General features: G+C 36.8%; 1 protein-coding gene across 23 annotated transcripts in view; it reads left to right on the top strand.

Annotated features, from left to right (window-relative positions):
* The window catches only part of ATE1 (arginyltransferase 1), a 189,366-nt gene that overhangs the window by 50,307 nt on the left and 120,388 nt on the right, over window positions 1–18,671 (top strand). For 22 of the 23 annotated variants that reach the window (XR_010127483.1, XR_010127484.1, XM_063670354.1 and 19 more), the window contains one exon: window positions 11,247–11,279. Coding sequence is in view for 21 of the 23 variants with exons in the window: in XM_063670354.1 (XP_063526424.1) it covers window positions 11,247–11,279 (33 nt within the window). In the remaining 2 variants the exon portion in view is untranslated. Of the gene's footprint in view, window positions 1–3,186; window positions 3,442–11,246; window positions 11,280–18,671 lie in introns of those variants that run through there. The other variant, XM_063670360.1, reaches the window with a different exon arrangement.

Below are 18,671 nucleotides of genomic sequence, written 5' to 3'. Positions count from 1 at the left end.
ACCTGTAAAGAATTTTTAATATGTTGATTCATCTATTATACCACATAAAACCTGTAAAAGATATCATTTGGGAAAAGATTTATTTATGATTTTCTTTCCTTTTTTTTTTTTTTTTTTAAGAGGCAGGATCTCACTATGTTGCCCAGGCTGAAGTGCAGTTGGTTATTTGTAAGTATTATGATCACTGTGCACTACATCCTTGAATCCGTGGGCGCAAGTGATTCTCCTGCCTCAGCTTCCCAAGTAGCTGGGACTACAGTCACGCTCTATTGCCTACTTTCTATTAATATACGTGTATTTCTTAATTGCTTTACCTAGAACTGGAGACAAAGGAGCTACAGGTGTCCTGTTTTTTTTATTCTGGTGGTAGAGCTTCTTGTTCATACAGGAGCAGAGCTCTCGTTTTGATAAGTTAGCTATATTGGGGTACTGTAATCCATAGCATACTTTGTGCTTGTTACACTAACTTATGAAAATACTATATGCAAGAGTCTGAAGAAATACACAATGCCCAGCAGAGTGTCTGGAATGGAGTAGAAGCCCAGTGAACATGTTTTGAATGAATGAGCAGCTGAGTTGACTACTTTTAAAAAACAGCTGGAGAGAGAATTCAGTTGTTGCCAAATTGAAAGCTACTTGGGAAGAAAATAGTGTTCTTGAAACTTGTGACATGAAGCAAAAAGGAAAATTCAAATGATGTCATAAGCTTTTGACAGTTGTTCTACTATAATAAGTAAAAGCTGCTTTTAATTTCCTGAGTGAGAGTGTTGAGCAATTTACATACAACGAGTTAAGCACATTTTAGTGAGTGCAAAGCTCATGTGATAGGAACAACTTTGCTGTGAGTGCCATTTGTCTTTAGCTTTTGTATTTTAGGTCTGTTTTTCCCATTAAAACTGAAGAGCATCAAGTTTTATGACCTCCTGGTAATCACTTGACAAGTGAACAATAGTACCTTTTGATGGCTAGTCTAAACAGGGAAAGTTTGTATTTTCACTGTGGTCATTCATTTTATATGCCAAATTTTAAGTAACTGCCTGTATGATTAAAAAGCAGTTGATTTTCATCTAGTCAGTAGTAGTCAATTATGAAAGTAAAACATATATTACATATGGTTATTTATCCAGAGTATAATTCTGCCCTTAAGAATATGTAAAAATAGGGAATATATTTGTATAGGTCTCTAAATATTTATATATATACACATATATATGTATGTATATATTTGTTGGCTTTCATGTGACATTTATTCCAGAAATAGCTCAAAAATTTATAATGGCTTTCATATTACTTTTTCCTGGACTGTGGAAGAATGTGATTCTTCTATTCAAGCAGTCATATAATCATTTAATTCGGGGCATGTTCCACTCACTGTGGTAGATACTAGGGATGCATAGATGAATAAGACATGTCTGGTTCTTATATGTTTTAGCCAACAAATAAAATTTAAAATATAAGTGTCTTTTCATAGCATTGAATTGATGTTAAAATGTTAAAGATTATTAGTAATACATGTACCTGACAAGATGTGGGCGTATTCAAACTTGCTTTAAATTAGTTGGTCTGGTAAATTATGCAAGCAGTACCTGTAACCGTTATCAATATGTTTATGTTAATATAGTCATTTATTCTTAATAATAATCAAATAGCTAATAACATATTCCATTTTTATTACTTTGACCAGATGGCATTAAAAACAAATTTTATCTTTGTTGTGGTTTCCTGCTAATTTTGATTTCTTGGTTTTGTGGTATTTTCTATTTATCCCTAATTTATGCTATTTGGATTTTTGGAAGACACTCAATTTTTGAAGGTTAATTTGAAAGATTTTGCCTAGCCTAGTGTAATTTCAGTGATACCTAGTTTTGTCCTCCATATTTCTTGGTATGTATTCCTTGCTCCTCACAAATGGTATATGCTGGAAGTTTTTCTGCAGGAAGCTAGTGCTTGGAGGACATGGATGTTCCCAAGAAGGTCTAACAAGAAGGGGACAGGTTTTTACTTCAGCATTACTGGTGACTGCTTCTCTCTTGTTTATGGAATCTCACTGTGACCAGATGACTTAATTCTATAGAGTAGCCAGGGGCTGTGAAGAAACATGGGAGAAAGAAACGATTATGAATATTCATTTATTCATTGATGAATTACTCCCATTCACAAATGAATGGATGCATTTATTCATTGAATTCACGAGTAGTTGAATGCATGTAGACATTTAAGTAGCAAATATTTGAGTCCCTACTATGTGCCAGGCATTATTTTGGACTGAGGATGTAGCATAGGGAACAAGATAAAGTTCTTGCCCTTAGGGAGACTGTGTGTTAGAGAGGAAGATAAATAATAAGTATGCAATATAGTGCTAGAGTAATGTGTGCTAGCAAGATACATGGAGGGATAGAGTGAGGGACAGCGTGGTGGAAGGTAAGAATAGATAAGGTTATCAGGAAGAGGCTCAGATAAGGGAAGCTCTTCAACAGACACCTCTATAAAGAGCATGCACTGTGTGCATAGCTGGGGGAAGTACATTTCAGGTAGATGGGAGGGTACCTGATGTTTTCAAAAAACATCCGGGACACTGACGAGGCAGGAACACAAGTCATGGTGGCATCTGTCTTCTTGATGATTTCTGTTGCTTGTGAAAGTTTTTTTGAAAAAATCCCCACCTATGCTTTTTGCCATTTGTTAGCTGAATTTTTCAGTATCATAAAATTGTGTATTTTGTTGTAGACTTATTTTCTTGTTACCTAAACACCTATTTGTCACCTTATTTTAGTGTTATTTTAGTTAAGCTGAGACTCTTCTTGTTGGTATCTCTGGATTTTATTGCTTTCTTGTTGAGTTCTGGTTAATGGTATTGTTAAGTCCTTGGTATAATGAAGGGAAACCATAGACTGGAAAAGGTTTTGAGGTTCTGATGGTAATTTTGCTGTCTGTAAAATAATGTAACATTTTTGGATCTCAGTATGTAAAAGAGGTGGACTAGATAATTGCTAAGATATATCTGAGCTGTCAAATTGTATGCTTTCACTGATTTTAGGAAAAATCCCCAGGTGGAACTATACGGTTTTTTCTTCTTTTTATTTCCTTTTTTAAAATTAATTTTTAAGTTTATAGTGTAGTAAAGTGCATAAATCTTAGGTGTATAGCTTGATTTTTTTTTTTCTTTTCTTTTTTTGTTTTTTTGAGACACAGTCTCCCTCTGTCACCCAGGCTGGAGCGCAGTCATGCGATCTCAGCTCACTGCAACCTCTGCCTCCTGAGTTCAGGCAATTCTCGTACTTCAGCCTCCCAAGAAGCTGGGATTATAGGCGTGCACCACCATGGCTGGCTAATTTTTGTATTTTTAGTAGAGACAGGAATTTGCCATGTTGACCAGGCTGGTCTCGAACTCCTGGCCTCAAGCAGTCTGCCCGCCTCAGCCTCCCAAAGTGCTGGGATTACAGGTATGAGCCAATACACCTGGCCAAATTTTTACTTATGTATATGCTCTTATAGTCACTACTCGGATTAAGAGAGAACATTTTCAGCATGCTAGAAGGCTCCCTCATGGCTCTTCCCAGTCAGTATTTTCCTACCCAGAGGTTAACTACCCTTCTATCACTGTAGATTAATTCTACCTGTCCTTTAGCTTCATATAAATTTATCATACAGCATACACTCTCCTGTCTTCTTTTACTTAACATTCTGTGTGAAATCCATGTGACATATAGTAGCAGTTTTCTTTCAGTGCTATGTAGTATTCCATTGTGTGGATACAGCATAATTTATTGATGTATTCTATTATTTCTGGGCATATGTGTTGACAGCTGTTGCCTGTTATGAATAAAGTTGCTATGAACATTCTTGTACGTATCTTTTGATGGACATAACACTAATTTCTCTTAGATATATACCTGGGAGTTACACTGCTCAGCCATGGGGTAAACATCTTCAGCATTTATAGAAATGTGGCTAGTTTTCCAGAGTGCTTATACCATATAAACATGCTCGTTGTGCCACATCCTCATCAACATACGGTGTTTTCTGATGCTTTAGTTTTAGCCTTTCTGGTGGGTGGATGGTAGTATTGTATTGGGGTTTTAATTTACTATTTGCTGATGACTAAATAGGAAGCTTTTTATGTATTTATTGGCCATTTGAATATGTTCCGTTTTGTTAAGTCTTTAAGAGTTTGCCCCCCTACCTTTTTAAAGTTGTTCTTGTGGGTTCTTGTGTTTTTTCCTTATTGACTGTGAGAGTTCTCTATATTCTCTGATATGAGTCTTTTGATATATATATATATTCTAAATATCTTTTCCCAACCTGGAAATAACTATACTCCATACCTAGGAAAATATTATTTTGGAAGAATCTAATTTTGAAAGCCTTTGAGTTTTGATACATTTCTAAACACTCAGCTTGCTGATCAAGAATGTCAGCAACAGATGTAAAGATTTCTCTTGTATAAAATTTCGGCCTTAGTGTTTACTTTAAAAAACCAGAAGGTGTTTTTTTCTCTTAAACATACTTGTAAAATTATTTCCATACTTCTTATGAGATGTTTTAGTATTTTGTGCTGGTATTTATTTAATGCAATTAACATACAGGCCTTAGGTCATTAGCATCCTATGGCAAATTATCTTCCTGTTAGAGGAGCAAAGGATTCTGAAATCAGCACAGAATGCCACCAGCACCAGAGTCTTTCTTTGGTGGGTGTTCTGTTTGATGATTTTGCCAAGAACATGTTTTTCTTTGTGTTTTTATATGAACTCTGTTTATGGTGATTTTGTTTGCTGCTGATAATGTTGGAAAGCAACACAATTTTTTTAAGATTCCATTCTTTTTGAATGTAGCTCTTTAAGATATAGAATTGTTATACTCTTATCTGGATTTTATAGATTCATATTGCAAACTTAAAAGTTTAATTTTAGAAACAAATTAGGCTTGAAGGTAGTAAATAAATGATATTTTAACAAGTTCGTATGTATATCGTTGGTGTTAAGTATAGAGCCATCATTTCTACTATTTATAAAATATATGATGATTATTATAGTGAACATAGGAGATAGATATTAGTGAATAACCTAACTACAATGCAAATCCCTGTTGCTGTTAGAAATTAGGGAGAAAGCTGCAAAAAATAGTAAAAAGATATTTAGTGAAGTAGCTCATTAATTAGGATATGTGTTAGCAAACTTTGAAATCAACATTTAGAGCAAAACATTTATAACTAGCTCTGTATATTAGTGTTTTATGGGCTTTTGTGATTCTGGGCAGATACTAGAATTTTTCAAGAGGCATTTTATTATAGTACATCTATGGCATTGCTTTGATTATTTGCCCATAATATCACCAGGAATATTATTGGGTAGGGACCAGAACTCTTAAATGGGGGAAAAAAGGGTGAATAATTCACTGATGGTATTGGATTTTCTGCCATTTTTGAGAGCGCCACACTGGGTATTTTCAGTGAGCAATTCTAGTAAGTACAGATTGGGGAAAACAAATGAGAGCTGGTAGGGACCAGTGTTGCCTAAAATGAGCTTTGTGGAAAATGGATTTTGTGGAATGTTAATAGATATTATATGAAATTAAAAACAAAAATCTCTAGTCATGTAACTTTGGGAAGTACTTGACTGAGGTTGAAGTAGATGAGTTTTTTTGTTTGTAAATACAGGAATGTGCAAAGCCTTTCATATATCAGTGTAGCCTGCAATTCACTAAGGTAAGGAGGAAGGGGAGGTGAGGCCGCAATATAGTAAGAACGTTTCCCAGACTTACGTGGCCATGGGATCGTTTTTTAGAGAGTGTCTTAGGAGCCTGCCATGCCACAGGATACCACCTGGGGAAGAGGGTTTGGCTGAAATCCTTTTACACATAAAAAACCAAGACCTGGCTGGGCGTGGTGGCTCACGCCTGTAATCCCAGCAGTTTGGGAGGCCGAGGCGGGCAGATCACCTGAGGTCAGGAGTTCGTGACCAGCCTAGCCAACATGGTGAAACCCCGTCTCTACTAAAAATACAAAAATTAGCCAGGCGTGGTGGTGGGCGCCTGTAATCCTAGCTACTCGGGAGGCTGAGGTGGGAGAATCGCTTGAACCTGAGAGGCGGAGGTTGCAGTGAGCCGAGGTTGCACCATTGCACTCCAGCCTGGGGAACAAGAGCAAGACTTCGTATCCAAAAAAAAAAAAAAACCAAAACAACAACAACAACAAAAAAAACCTCAAGGTCCAAATAACTTAAGTGGGTAGACCTAGTAAGATTCTAATCCTCAGGCAAAAAAGGAGATGTAATGCTTCAGAAGACAAAGGTTTATATTAGAGTGTAAATAAGATTTTTGTTGTCTTTTTTTTTTTTTTTTTGAGACGGAGTCTCACTCTGTCGCCCAGGCTGGAGTGCAGTGGTGCGATCTCGACTCACTGCAAGCTCCATCTCCTGGGTTCATGCCATTCTCCTGCCTCAGCCTCCCGAGTAGCTGGGACTACAGGTGCCCGCCACCATGCCCGGCTAATTTTTTGTGTGTTTTTTTTTTTTTTTTTTTAGTAGAGATGGGGTTTCACCGTATTAGCCAGGATGGTCTCTATCTCCTGACCTCGTGATCTGCCTGCTTCGGCCTCCCAAAGTGCTGGGATTACAGGTGTGAGCCACCACGCCAGGCTAATTTTTTGTGTTTTTTAGTAGAGATGGGGTTTCACCGTGTTAGCCAGGATGGTCTTGATCTCCTGACCTCGTGATCCACCCGCCTTGGCCTCCCATAGTGCTGGGATTACAGGCGTGAGCCACTGCACCCAGCCTTGTTGTCATCTTTTAAGATGTTTTGAATCTTAATGTCTAAGGTGCCAAATGTAATCAGAAGAGGTAGCACAAACAGTCCTTTCAGGTACATTGCTTACAATTGGGATAGAAAATAGCTATAAAAAAATGAATTTAGGGAATTACCTGAATCTGTCCTTTTTACTCCCCACTAATAGGTTAAATAAGATCTTCTCAAACCTTAGTCTCCACTCCTTGTTAAATACAGATTTAATTCTCATTCTTTTGATGACTTTTTAAATGGGCGCTAGCTGTGTCTTTTGGCTGCTTTGAAGTTTTTATTTGTCTGCAATGAAATATGAAACAATAAAACTTTTTTCTTTTGTGGAATCAAATTAATTTCTTAGAGTTGTAGATTTATCAGACATTCTTTACATAAAACCTAGTTTTGCACTGCCTTAGAACTACCAGTTATTCATAGTGTAAATATGTGCCAGAAATTGAACAGGGATGGGAAGGGAGTCTAAAATGTTATTTAAGTTAACATAATTTAGAGTCGTAACTGAGTTAAGGCTTCCAAATTCCTGATTTGGAATTTACATTGAGGTGTAATTTAGATTGATAATTGCAAAATTTTTAAATAAAGGTTTTATTAGATTATAATCTAAAATAATCAGACCTGTCCCTTGACAAATTATAGGACAGTAAGTGGAAGTAGGGTACAATAAGTGAAAGGCCCAGGAAATATAACCGGAAGTATATTTTGTTAATGTGAGGAAATTTTGGATAATTGATATGACTAGTTATAAGATTTGGAATTTCACTTTGACAAATAGCGACACCTTACTGATGTTCCTTTGGGTTAGGAAAAAAAAATGTGATTTATCTTTGTAAAAATTGCCTTTTGGTGTTGAGTGTTTCCTTTTTCTTTAAAAGACAGGAATTTAACCACGGTTACTTATTAAACAGATAAGCCATTTCAGGAACAAAGTGGCTTGAATTATCTGTTGAATAGTTTATATTACAAAGAGAAAATAATTATCATTTTTCTGGGAACTTTTTTTTTTTTTTTAACTTACCAAAAAGGAAGTCATTACATCCAAATTGCTAGGATCTTTTGATAAAATTAGCAGTGTATTTTCTTTGGTCCTTATTCCTCCCACCCCTATACTTAGGAAAAGAACTTACTGATTGTAACTAATAGGAGGTCTAACTACAATTTTGTGCACTTGGAAAATGGTTTAGAAAATTTTGGTAAGCATTAAGTGCTTCTTTGGAGGGAATGAGAAAGGATTATGTTATGAGTCAGGCTACCGATGATGAACAGAACAATGGCACCAGGCTTGGTAAATGAGAATACTTTAAGAAAAGCAAGGTCAGTAAGAAGCTGTGGAGCGTGAGCACTGTCTGTGTGTATGCTGTTTCTTTTTAGAGGCCTAAAGGATTTTGAAAATGGTACTGATGCCTTTTATGCCTGGATTCTAAATATAGACCATAATTCTTAAGTTTTTTAAAAAAATTCAAGACTTGACAGAATAATTGGCATTTAGAATTTTTATAAATTTTATCAAGTGAATCAAATTGATAATGTTATTAATATTGTTACAGGTAACTTAGCTGTGAAGTTTAAAAAGCCAAATATCATGCAGGTTATTCCTTTATTGAACTATGTTAAATCAAGATACTCCGAGAAGTAATCTTTAAAAGTGGGTACATAGGAAGATAAAGAATATGGCTATGTTAACCTACGATTGTTATTAGAATGATAAAATTATATGCCCATCTGCAGAATCAGATATTTTGTAAAAAACATATTACATTTTTTATGTTTTCAATATTACACCCAAATATTTTGAAAAGGATCTTTCTCTTAACTACTATTAACTTTACCCATTATTTATTATTAAGTAGTCCTATTAATATAGTCATATCAGACAAGTGATATTAATGTGTGCAACCATCTGCGTGCGGCCATAGTCTTTTTTTTTCAATAGACTTTACTTTTTAGTAGTTTTAGGTTCACAGCAAAATTGAGCCATAGTCCTTTTTAATAGTAATCAGACATCATGATAGTGTTTGTTAAGGAATCTATTTCTACTTTCAATTGCAGTGTATATAGAAAATATATTTTGCAGTCTCATTTTTTTATAATTGTTCTTTCAAAGTATTAACATTTCTACTGAATATAATATGTACAGTTTCATTATGAAAGAATTTACTAAGAAATTAACTGAAGTGAAACATGAAAAAACAATGGGTTTTACTGATGCACTAAAAGAGAGAAGGCATTTTTTGAAATCTTTTTCATGTTGTGGGAATAGGAGCGTCAATGTGTGTCTTGTGATTTGTTATTCTGTTTTTACTGCTTTAGGATTGAAAACTTTTACTTATGTATTTCACGTTTTGGTGGCTTCAAACAGGATGAGAATAAGTATGTGTATAATATTAGCATTCACTTTTGGGGAAAAGCGTAGAACCCTTCAGAATCAAATTTCTGATTTTAAAATCAAAATTTACCATGCCTCATTTTTCTCCGCTGTTAAAACTGGCTAGGCTTTGAACTGGCACTTCTTATTCTTGGGAGGAGGGGTAGAGATTGTCTTAGGTTGGGCTGCAATGAAAGAATCCAAGACCACAAAGCTTGCATTTTAAATTTCAATAAAATTATTTGCTTCATGTCAGCATTAAGAAGACTTAAAATTTTGGTATATTTTGCACTTTCAGAAAGTTATCTTAAGAGTTAATGTAATGGAACTGCATATTGATATTTAAATTAAGAAAAAATTCTTACTGTTTGCATTTTGTTTTTTTCCTTTCTTTTCTTTCCTTTTTTTTTTTTTTGCTTCCTACTGAAGTGTTTACATTTTAATATACTGTCAACTAGGCCCTAAATGATACTATTTAATTGAATGGCTTTGGTATGCGTTAGTGATATTCTAAGAATATATTTAGTGTTTTTGGTGGGAGTATGTGATAGATTTTTGAAACTTTGTTATGGAAAACCTTAAACATTTACAAAGTAGATAGAATCAGGTAATGAACCCTAATCTCTTGTCCTCACTCATTTAATGTCATGTCTAGTCTGTTTTATCTTATTTGTTTTTTATTTTTGGGGCAGAGTCTCGCCCTAGTCGCCCAGGCTGGAGTGCAGTGGCACAATCTTGGCTCACTGCAACCTCCACCTACCAGGTTCCAGCAATTCTCCTGCCTCAGCCTCCCAAGTAGCTGGGATTACAGGCGCCCACTACCACACACAGCTAATTTTTGTATTTTTATTAGAGACGGGGTTTCACCATGTTGGCCAGGCTTGTCTCGAACTCCTGTCCTCCCTCAGGTGATCCACCCGCCTCGGACTCCGAAAGTGCTGGGATTACATGCATGAGCCACCGCGCCCAGCTAGTCTGTTTTATTTTATACTACTCCGTATTACTTTCCTCCCCACTTTTCCAGTGATCATGAAGGGAATCCTAGACTCATATAATTTCATTGATAAATATTTCAATGTGTAACTCTAAAAGAGAATACAAGTTATTTGTACTCCCTGTGAGTACTAGCTTTGTTGTGGAGAGGAAGTTCATGAGTGCTTGGAAACAGTCCTGTCATTGTATTTTATTGTAGTTAATTTGCATTTAGAAAGATCAAGAGTGTGTATTATTTGGGTATTATTAACAGTAAATCTCAAAGGATTTGAAATGTTGAATCTGTAAATAACAACAATGAAAACATTATGAATTACCATCATGTATATGCATAAAGTTATGTGACAGTCCTCATTTCAGAGGTATACTAAAATTTGCTTTGTCATTTGTTTCTATCCCCCTCTGTAATATGTTTATTTAAATGCTGATCATACAGCATTTAGTTTCAGGTGATATTCTGTATTCCTGTATGTGTGTCATAAAAAGAAAGAGAAAGGTGAGAGAGAAGGGAGAAAGGGAGAGAGGAGGAAGGAAGGAAGGGGATGTGGGACTGAGAAAAGAGAAAGATCAGAACAGGGTAAAGACCACAGATGAGATGCCAAATTGTGGAGCTAAAACCTCACCTTCTCATTCTCACTCACCTGACCTCTCTTGGTCTTTCCTCTCCCCTTTTGTTGGTCTCCTCATTGGTTTATATCTTCTTCTCTTGGCATTTACTGAACTTTGCCTGTCAAATTTAGGTCAGGAAGATTGCTGATTTTTTTCCTTAAAAGATGGTTTTAGTATGTAGGAGTTGTGAGATAAAATTTAAACAAAATATTTTAGGACTGATTTGTTGTGCTTTATGTGCTTTTGTATAGATTTTTAAGAATATTTATTGAAAGGAATTCAAATAGTTAGGTGCCTCCTATGGACTAGGCTGAACCTTTCTATTCTCTGGATGAATTTTATGGACACATTAATTTTCTATAATCTTTGGGTTCACTTTAAGTGGATTTACTGGAAAATTGTATAATAATTTTTTCTTTTTCTCTGTGTTCCTTTTTGCCGTCTATTTACTGGATGAAATGGATTCTGTTCAAATTTGGCTCTGCAGTTCACAAGATTCCTTTGCAGTTCACCCTTGGAGGTAAGAGTTACTCACTGACCTTAATATTAGAATTGGTAATTGAACACCATTGTTGATATCTTTCATTAGGCATTTATTTGATAATTTAGGAGTGCTAATTTTGGGGTGACACATATATTCTTCAATAACAGTAATGGAGTGAGTTACTGCAGGCTTTTTTTTTTGGATAAAAGTTTCTAGAAGTTATATCAATAGCAATTCACCTTCATGACAGGTTATTGCCTCTTTTTAAATATATTTTCTTTCTGAATAAGTAGAGAGAAATCAGTCCTTCATTTTAAAGAGCCTTGTTGTATCTTCATTACTCCTGTAACTGTTTATTTAACAGCAGCCTTATGTTCTGTAAATTGCCATGGTATTAAAAGAGAGCTGGCAAAATCAGAGGCAAAGGCTGTCTTCAAGGAAGTTTCAGTTAGAGAGACCACGTTAAAATCCATGAGTTGACAAGAGAAGAGCAAAGTTATTGAGCTGCTGTTATAGCAAGGCAATATTCTGGGTTCTTCATTCACTTTTTCATTTAATCCTCATCATGGTTTTCAATGTAGAACTGAGAATCCAGTGATAAAATTGGAGAGATAAAGAAAAACTATTAGATGTTTAGAGAACTAGATATCGTTATGAGCTGCATTTGCAGAAAAACTTGTAGATGATCATCAAGACTTGGAAAAGGAAGTAGAGAAAGGGTGGAAGCAGAGTTATGTGAAGAAGTGGTGGGACTTAGAACCAAAACCGGGTAAAAGCTTGCCTTCACTTACTAGCCATATGACATTGGGTAAATCACAACTGCCCTGAGCCTCATTTTTGTTATCTTTTAAATGCAAATAATAATTCCTACCTCTCAAATAAGTGATGGAAATGGGAGCAGTTATAAACTGTGCTAGTCACATCATGGCACTATTTTGTGTTCTCCTCTTAGGCTTCACCTCCACGTGATGAGACTCTGTTCCTTGCCTTGCACTTGTCCTTCCCTTTGTGCCTGTTGTTTATTTCATTTTATACTTTCCCAACTTGTTCAAATCATATTTGTCTTCAGGGTTGAGCCTCAATACTGTGTCCTTTCTGAGACCATTTCTGCTTTTATAACATTTTGTTTATTTGATTATTGAAACTATTACTGCTGATAATGTGGTGTGGCCTACGCTGGCGCATTGAAAACGTGTGGTAGCCAGCTTGAGTGGTCACCAGGAGAAATGGACCAGACCAGAGAGGGTAGTCCCATCCAGGTTTGGTCACATTGTCTAAGTATCCAGGATCAACGGGGAAGCAGAGTGGTATAGTGGAAAGAGTCTAGGCTTTGAAATGAGAGAGGCCTGAGTAGCCCACGGGCAAGTCATTGACTCTTGAGCCCTTTTTCCTGATCTAAAAATGGAGATAATAATACTTACAGGGATATTAAAATTAAATGAGATGATCTGTGGCAAACACTGAGCACAGTGTCTGGCAGATAGAATTTTAATTAAGAGTTAGGTGTGCTGAGAATGATGGTTTCCAGTTTCATCCATGTCCCTACAAAGGACATGAACTCATCATTTTTTATGGCTGCATAGTATTCCATGGTGTATATTTGCCACATTTCCTTAATCCAGCCTATCTATCACAAGGACAAAAAACCGAACACCGCATGTTCTCACTCATAGGTGGGAATTGAACAATGAGAACACATGGATACAGGAAGGGGAACATCACTCTCCAGGGACTGTTGTGGGGTCGGGGTAGGGGGGAGGGATAGCATTAGGAGATATACCTAATGTTAAATGACGAGTTAATGGGTGCAGCACACCAGCATGGCACATGTATACATATGTAACAAACCTGCACATTGTGCACATGTACCCTAAAACTTAAAGTGTAATAATAATAAAATTAAAAAAAAAAAAGAGAGAGTTAGGTGTGAAGTAAAAACCAAACCATAAAAAAGTTGAAGACAATGTAAGTTTTACAGCCTACTCTATAGTTATGGAAGCACTTTCTAACTTCAAAAGCAATGGAAAGTATCAGAAAACAAAGACTGAAAAAGTTAATTTGAGTATGTAAAGATCCATAATTTTGTACATGGAAACAAATATAGCTAAAAGGTAACTTGGATAAAGTATGATGAAAGGGTTATACTTAATGTAATGATCTTTTAGAAGCAATTAATATGAATTTCTTTTTCATAAAATGTGGTTGGATTTTTATCAGGTAATTGATAAGATAAAATACAAATGGTAATAAATGTTTTAAAAGTTTACTCCTATTAGTAATAAAAGAAATGCAGTTTAAGATGACAGTGATCTATAATTTTTTTTAACCTGTCAAGATATCTTATTTTTTAAGTGAATGCTTGACAAGATAATAATGAGATGGAATGTTTATGAACTTCATCCTTTCTAGGAAGCGGTTTGGTCACATACACTAAAGGCTTTATATACATTCATACTTGTGGTTCAGTAATTGTAGTCCAATAATCACTGTCAGAGAGTTCATCAAAGATGGGGACAAAACTTGCATAAAAATGAATGGTAAAAAATTGTAAACAATCTAAATGTACAACAGGAACAGTTCAAATAAATTATGACACAGCCATATGATAGAACACCCTACAACCATTAAAATGGAGATTATGAATATGTGTTCAGAGTATATATTGATGAACAACACATATAAAATGCATTTGATATATTGAGAGGTAAAATCACGATGCAAAATTATACATGCAGATCTCAGTTTAAAAACAATTTAAGTGCACAGAAAAGTAGAAAGGAGATGCACAAAATGTTAACAACTACAAAGTGTTGTTTTATCCTTTACTCTTCCAGTAAAGGGCCCACAGTGGGTAGAGGTGCATTGGTAGCTTTTTGGTAATGCTTCTTGTAATCAGTGTTTGACAGATGTACAACAGGAGTCTCTTTGATTTGATGTGGAAACAGCATCTAACCTTGGCGAAAAGGTGCTGGCAGGAACTTAGATGAGATAATGTTGATAATGTATAATGCTTTGCTCTCATTTTAGCAAAAGCTTAGAGGAATGAACAGGAATAAGGGTTTTTAGCAGAAGGCAATTAGGCTGGGGTAGCTTTCCTGTACAGGGACCAAATAAGGAGGCTTGAGCTTGATGTCCACTTTACTGGGGCAAGTAGCAATTTAAGGCTACTACTCACCGATGGCAAAGATGCTTCTTAATAAATCTTAACAGTTGACATCTCTCAAATGTAAGCTCATTGAGAGAGGACCCTGTTTTTCTTGTTTTCTTGCGTTCTCATTCTTAGTATAGGTAGAATATAGTAGGCACTGAGTCAGTAAATATTTGTTCAATGAATGAATGAACAAATGAATGTATGAATTTGGTGGGGCTGAGACTGAGAGTAGCAGTCTTTCATCCATAATTTGGCAGGACTCAGCTAAAAGTAGACAAGTTCCAATATTTACATTTTAATGTGGTTAACAGTCTGTCTTCCCAGTTAGATTGTAGCTACTTAAGATTGAGAGCTTTGTCCTTTGTAATCTTTGGATGCCCTCAGTTATAGATAGGTCTTGGAGTGTACCTAGAGTACACTAGCTGCAACTAGATTATATAGAGTATACAAATATCTATCTATCTATCTATCTATCTATCTATCTATATTTTTTTTTTTTTTGAGACAGAGTCTTGCTCTGTCACCCAGGCTGGAGTGCAAATAGCACGATCTCAGCACACTGCAGCCTCTGCCTTCCATTTGAAGCAATTCTCCTGCCTTAGCCCCCCAAGTAGCTGGTATTACAGGTGCCTGCCACCATGTCTGGCTAATTTTTATATTTTTAGTAGAGACAGGTTTCACCATGTTGGCCAGGCTGGTCTCGAACTCCTGACCTCAAGTGATCCACCCTCCTGGTCCTCCCAAAGTGCTAGAATTACAGGTGTGAGCCACTGCACCCAGCCACAAATACATACTTTTAAATTACATATTACTGCTTTGGTTAAGTATTGGGAATATATGTGTAGAAGTTTCACTCTTTGGTGAAAAGTAGTATCCAGAGTTTAATGATAATTTCTGTCTGTTTCTGTCTGCTTTCATCACTTAATGATCTGGAGTGGTATTTACCTTGGTTAATTATCTTTTTTATTACTGGGTTTATGACATTGGAGAGGAAGAGAAATCAAAATTAAAGATGACCAATTTTAGTCTCCTTTCTTGATGGGAAATATTTTGAGGGCTTTCTGTTGATATTTTTCTAGTTTGCAATTCCACGGGGGCCACTTGAGGACTTAAGTTAGTGGCAGCTACCCCTAAGTCTCCACCAGCAGCACTAAGCAGGGGCTGCTGTTCCTTTGCCACCACATAGCGCCTGACAGCCAAACCAAAGGCAAGGCAGGAGAGTGTTGGGAGTCTCTGAATGTTTAATTTTGCCATTAAGCTTATGACTTAGCCGGAGAAGGAAAATTACAAATATGGTCTATACCCAGCACCTTCTTTAATTTTGAATAAAAGTCAAATTATTCTGGCAGAGACAGTCAAATACATGAGAGTTGCAGTTGAAAACAAAGCTGACTTTAAACTTCACTTTCTCCACAGCGACTACTATGAGTGAACCATGTCCCTTTGCTGTAAGTCCTAAACAGTTAACTGCCACATGAATCTAATGAAATTGTCAGGTTATAGTAATTACATCAGTAATTTGATATGTTGTCATTTGAATGGACCATGTGTGGAGAGTCAGTTACTTCCCTCTGTGGGGCTGACCCTTTTACATTCCTGTAAGCTGAAGACTAATAGAGCTCATTAAGCTTTATGGGAAAAGAGCTTTTATCACCTCGTCAAGTCAGGCAACATATTTCCATTAGATCCCTAATTTCGGGTGGCTCTGTAGCTGCTGCTATGTGCTCCCCTGCTAGGCTTACACCAGACCCCGGCCTTACAGACATTTTTATTGACATTTCTAAGTCTGAATTACATTTTGTGTGGCACCACTTACAGATGTCTTCAATTAAATGTAGGTAAATAAAAGGGATTATATATCAGAGCCTGAAAGATTTTTGAATTTCTCATCTGAGTCAAACTTTGCCAGCTAGTCCAGTAGGGCGCAGTCTCGTTGTCACTTTTGTAGGTAGAGAGCTGTAGGAGAGGCATTTATAACAAAAGTTAAACCAGGTGTGAATGTAGGTCACCTAGGTTTCTTTTCAGGTGTGTCCTTCTGTTCCTTCATTTCAAAATTTTCTATATTAATAGGATAATAACTTACTGATAAGTTAGCACCTCTGGTGTACAGGTACTGTGCTTTCCACTTTCCTTATTTTAATTCTTACAGAATGTCAATGAGTAGATAGTCCCAATTTTCTTATGAAGAGAATTGAACCCAGAGAGGTAGATTAGGCAGGTGCTCAATATCACAGTTACTAGTATGTGACAATAATCACAAGATAGGAAGGAAAAGAATGTGGTTAAGATTCTAACATTACATGAAGTGATATTGATAGTATTTAAAAGAAGACCGTGATTAGTTAGGGAGTATTTAGTAAGCCCCAGAGCAGTGTTTCTCAACCTTGGTACTATCAGCATGGTGGGCTGGATAATTCTTTATTGTGAGGCGCTGTCCTGCACATTATGGGAAGCTTAGCATCTCTGGCTTCTGCTCACTAGATGCCAGTAGGACCCACCCCTCTGAGTTGCAACAAAATGTCTCCAGACTTTGCCAGATGTCCCTAGGGGGACAAAACAGCTCCCTGTTGAAAACCACATCCCTAAAAAAGCCTTAAAAAAAAAAAAAGTACAAAGAGGTATCGTTAATAAGGCAATTTAATGATAAAATGTTTCAGTCTAACAATAGACAAGAAAAAGAAGAAAAAGTGAACAAAAAACGTGTGGGACAAATAAAACAAATAGCAAGATGGCCCACTTAAATTCAACCCTACTGATTATGATGGTACTATATAAATGGTCTAAGTGAAAACTCTGCTTCATGGTAATTTCTGTTTCTGAACGTCTGCACGTTCAACACTAGCCAATGGTCATACATCAGGGGTCCCCAGTTTCCAGACTGGGACCAGTACTGCTCTGTGGCCTGTTAGGAACGGGGACACTTAGCAGGTGAGCAGCGAGTGAGCGAGCATTGCTGCCTGAGCTCCACTTCCTGTCAGTTCTGCTGTGGTATTAGATTCTCATAGGAGCGTGAACCCCATTGTGAACTGCCCATGTGAGGGAGCTAGGTTGCGAGCTGCTTATGAGAATCTAATGCCTGATGATCTGACTTGGAACAGTTTCATCCCTACACCTTCCCCTTCTCCCCTCTGACCCTTGTCTGTAGAAAAATTGTCTTCCACGAAACCAGTCCCTGGTGCCGAAAAGGTTGGGGACTGCTGTCATACATTAGCTAATGAGCTCTTTGGGAACTGAATTTTAAATTTTTTAAATTTTAGTTAACTTAAGGCTAAGTGGCCACATGTGGCTAGTGACTATACTATTAGGGCAGATTGAAACATTCCAATTAAAAGTCAGAGAGTGTCGGGCTAGATAGAAGGAAAAAATCAACATCCATCTTAAATACGAAGACATGGATAGGTTAAAAGTAAAAAGCTAGAGTAAAACACTACTATACAAATACTTATCCTAGGAAAGTTGGCTCATGCCTGTAATCCTAGCAACGCAGGAGTCTGAGGCAGGAGGATCAGTTGAACCCAGGAGTTTGAAACTAGCCAGGGCAACATAATGAGAACCCCCATCTCTAAAAGAAAAATAAAAAAATTATCTGGGCATAGAGGCGTGTGCCTGTAGTCCTAGCTGTGAGAGAGACTGAGGTGGCAAGATCATTTCAGCCTTGAAGTTTGAGGCTGCAGCGAGCTATGATTGCACCACTGCAGTTCAGCCTGGGCAACAGAGTAATACCACATCTCTAAAAATAAAAATGAAAAAAAAAAAAAACTAAGAATTTTAAGTCAGAGTGGCTGTATTCTTATCAAAGTAGACTTCAGGGCGGCCGGGCGCTGTGGCTCACGCCTGTAATCCCACTTTGGGAGGTCGAGGCAGGTGGATCACAAGGTGGGGAGTTCAAGACCAGCCTGGCCAACATGGTAAACCCTGTCTCTACTAAAAATACAAAAATTAGCCGGCGTGGTGGCGGGCACCTGTAATCCCAGCTACTCGGGAGGCTGAGGCAGGAGAATCGCTTGAACCTGGGAGGCGGAGGTTGCAGTGAGCCAAGATCGTGCCACTGCACTCTAGCCTGGGCGACAGAAAGAGACTCTTGTCTCAAAAAAAAAAAAAAAAACCAAAAAACAAAGTAGACTTCAGGACAAAGATGGAAGAAAGAGTGACATTTCATAACAATAAAAAGGTCAGTTCATCAAATGAATATGCAGTAATTTGAAATGTGATCCACTTAACAGAGCCTCAAGATAACGTGAAATAAGAACTAATAGAACTGAAGGGAGAAATGCAGT

This window comes from Pongo pygmaeus, chromosome 8 (assembly GCF_028885625.2).
Source record: "Pongo pygmaeus isolate AG05252 chromosome 8, NHGRI_mPonPyg2-v2.0_pri, whole genome shotgun sequence".
NCBI classification, from domain to species: Eukaryota; Metazoa; Chordata; class Mammalia; order Primates; family Hominidae; genus Pongo; species Pongo pygmaeus.
Note: the sequence above shows the minus strand (reverse complement) of the source record. Positions and strands in the feature narration are given on the sequence as shown.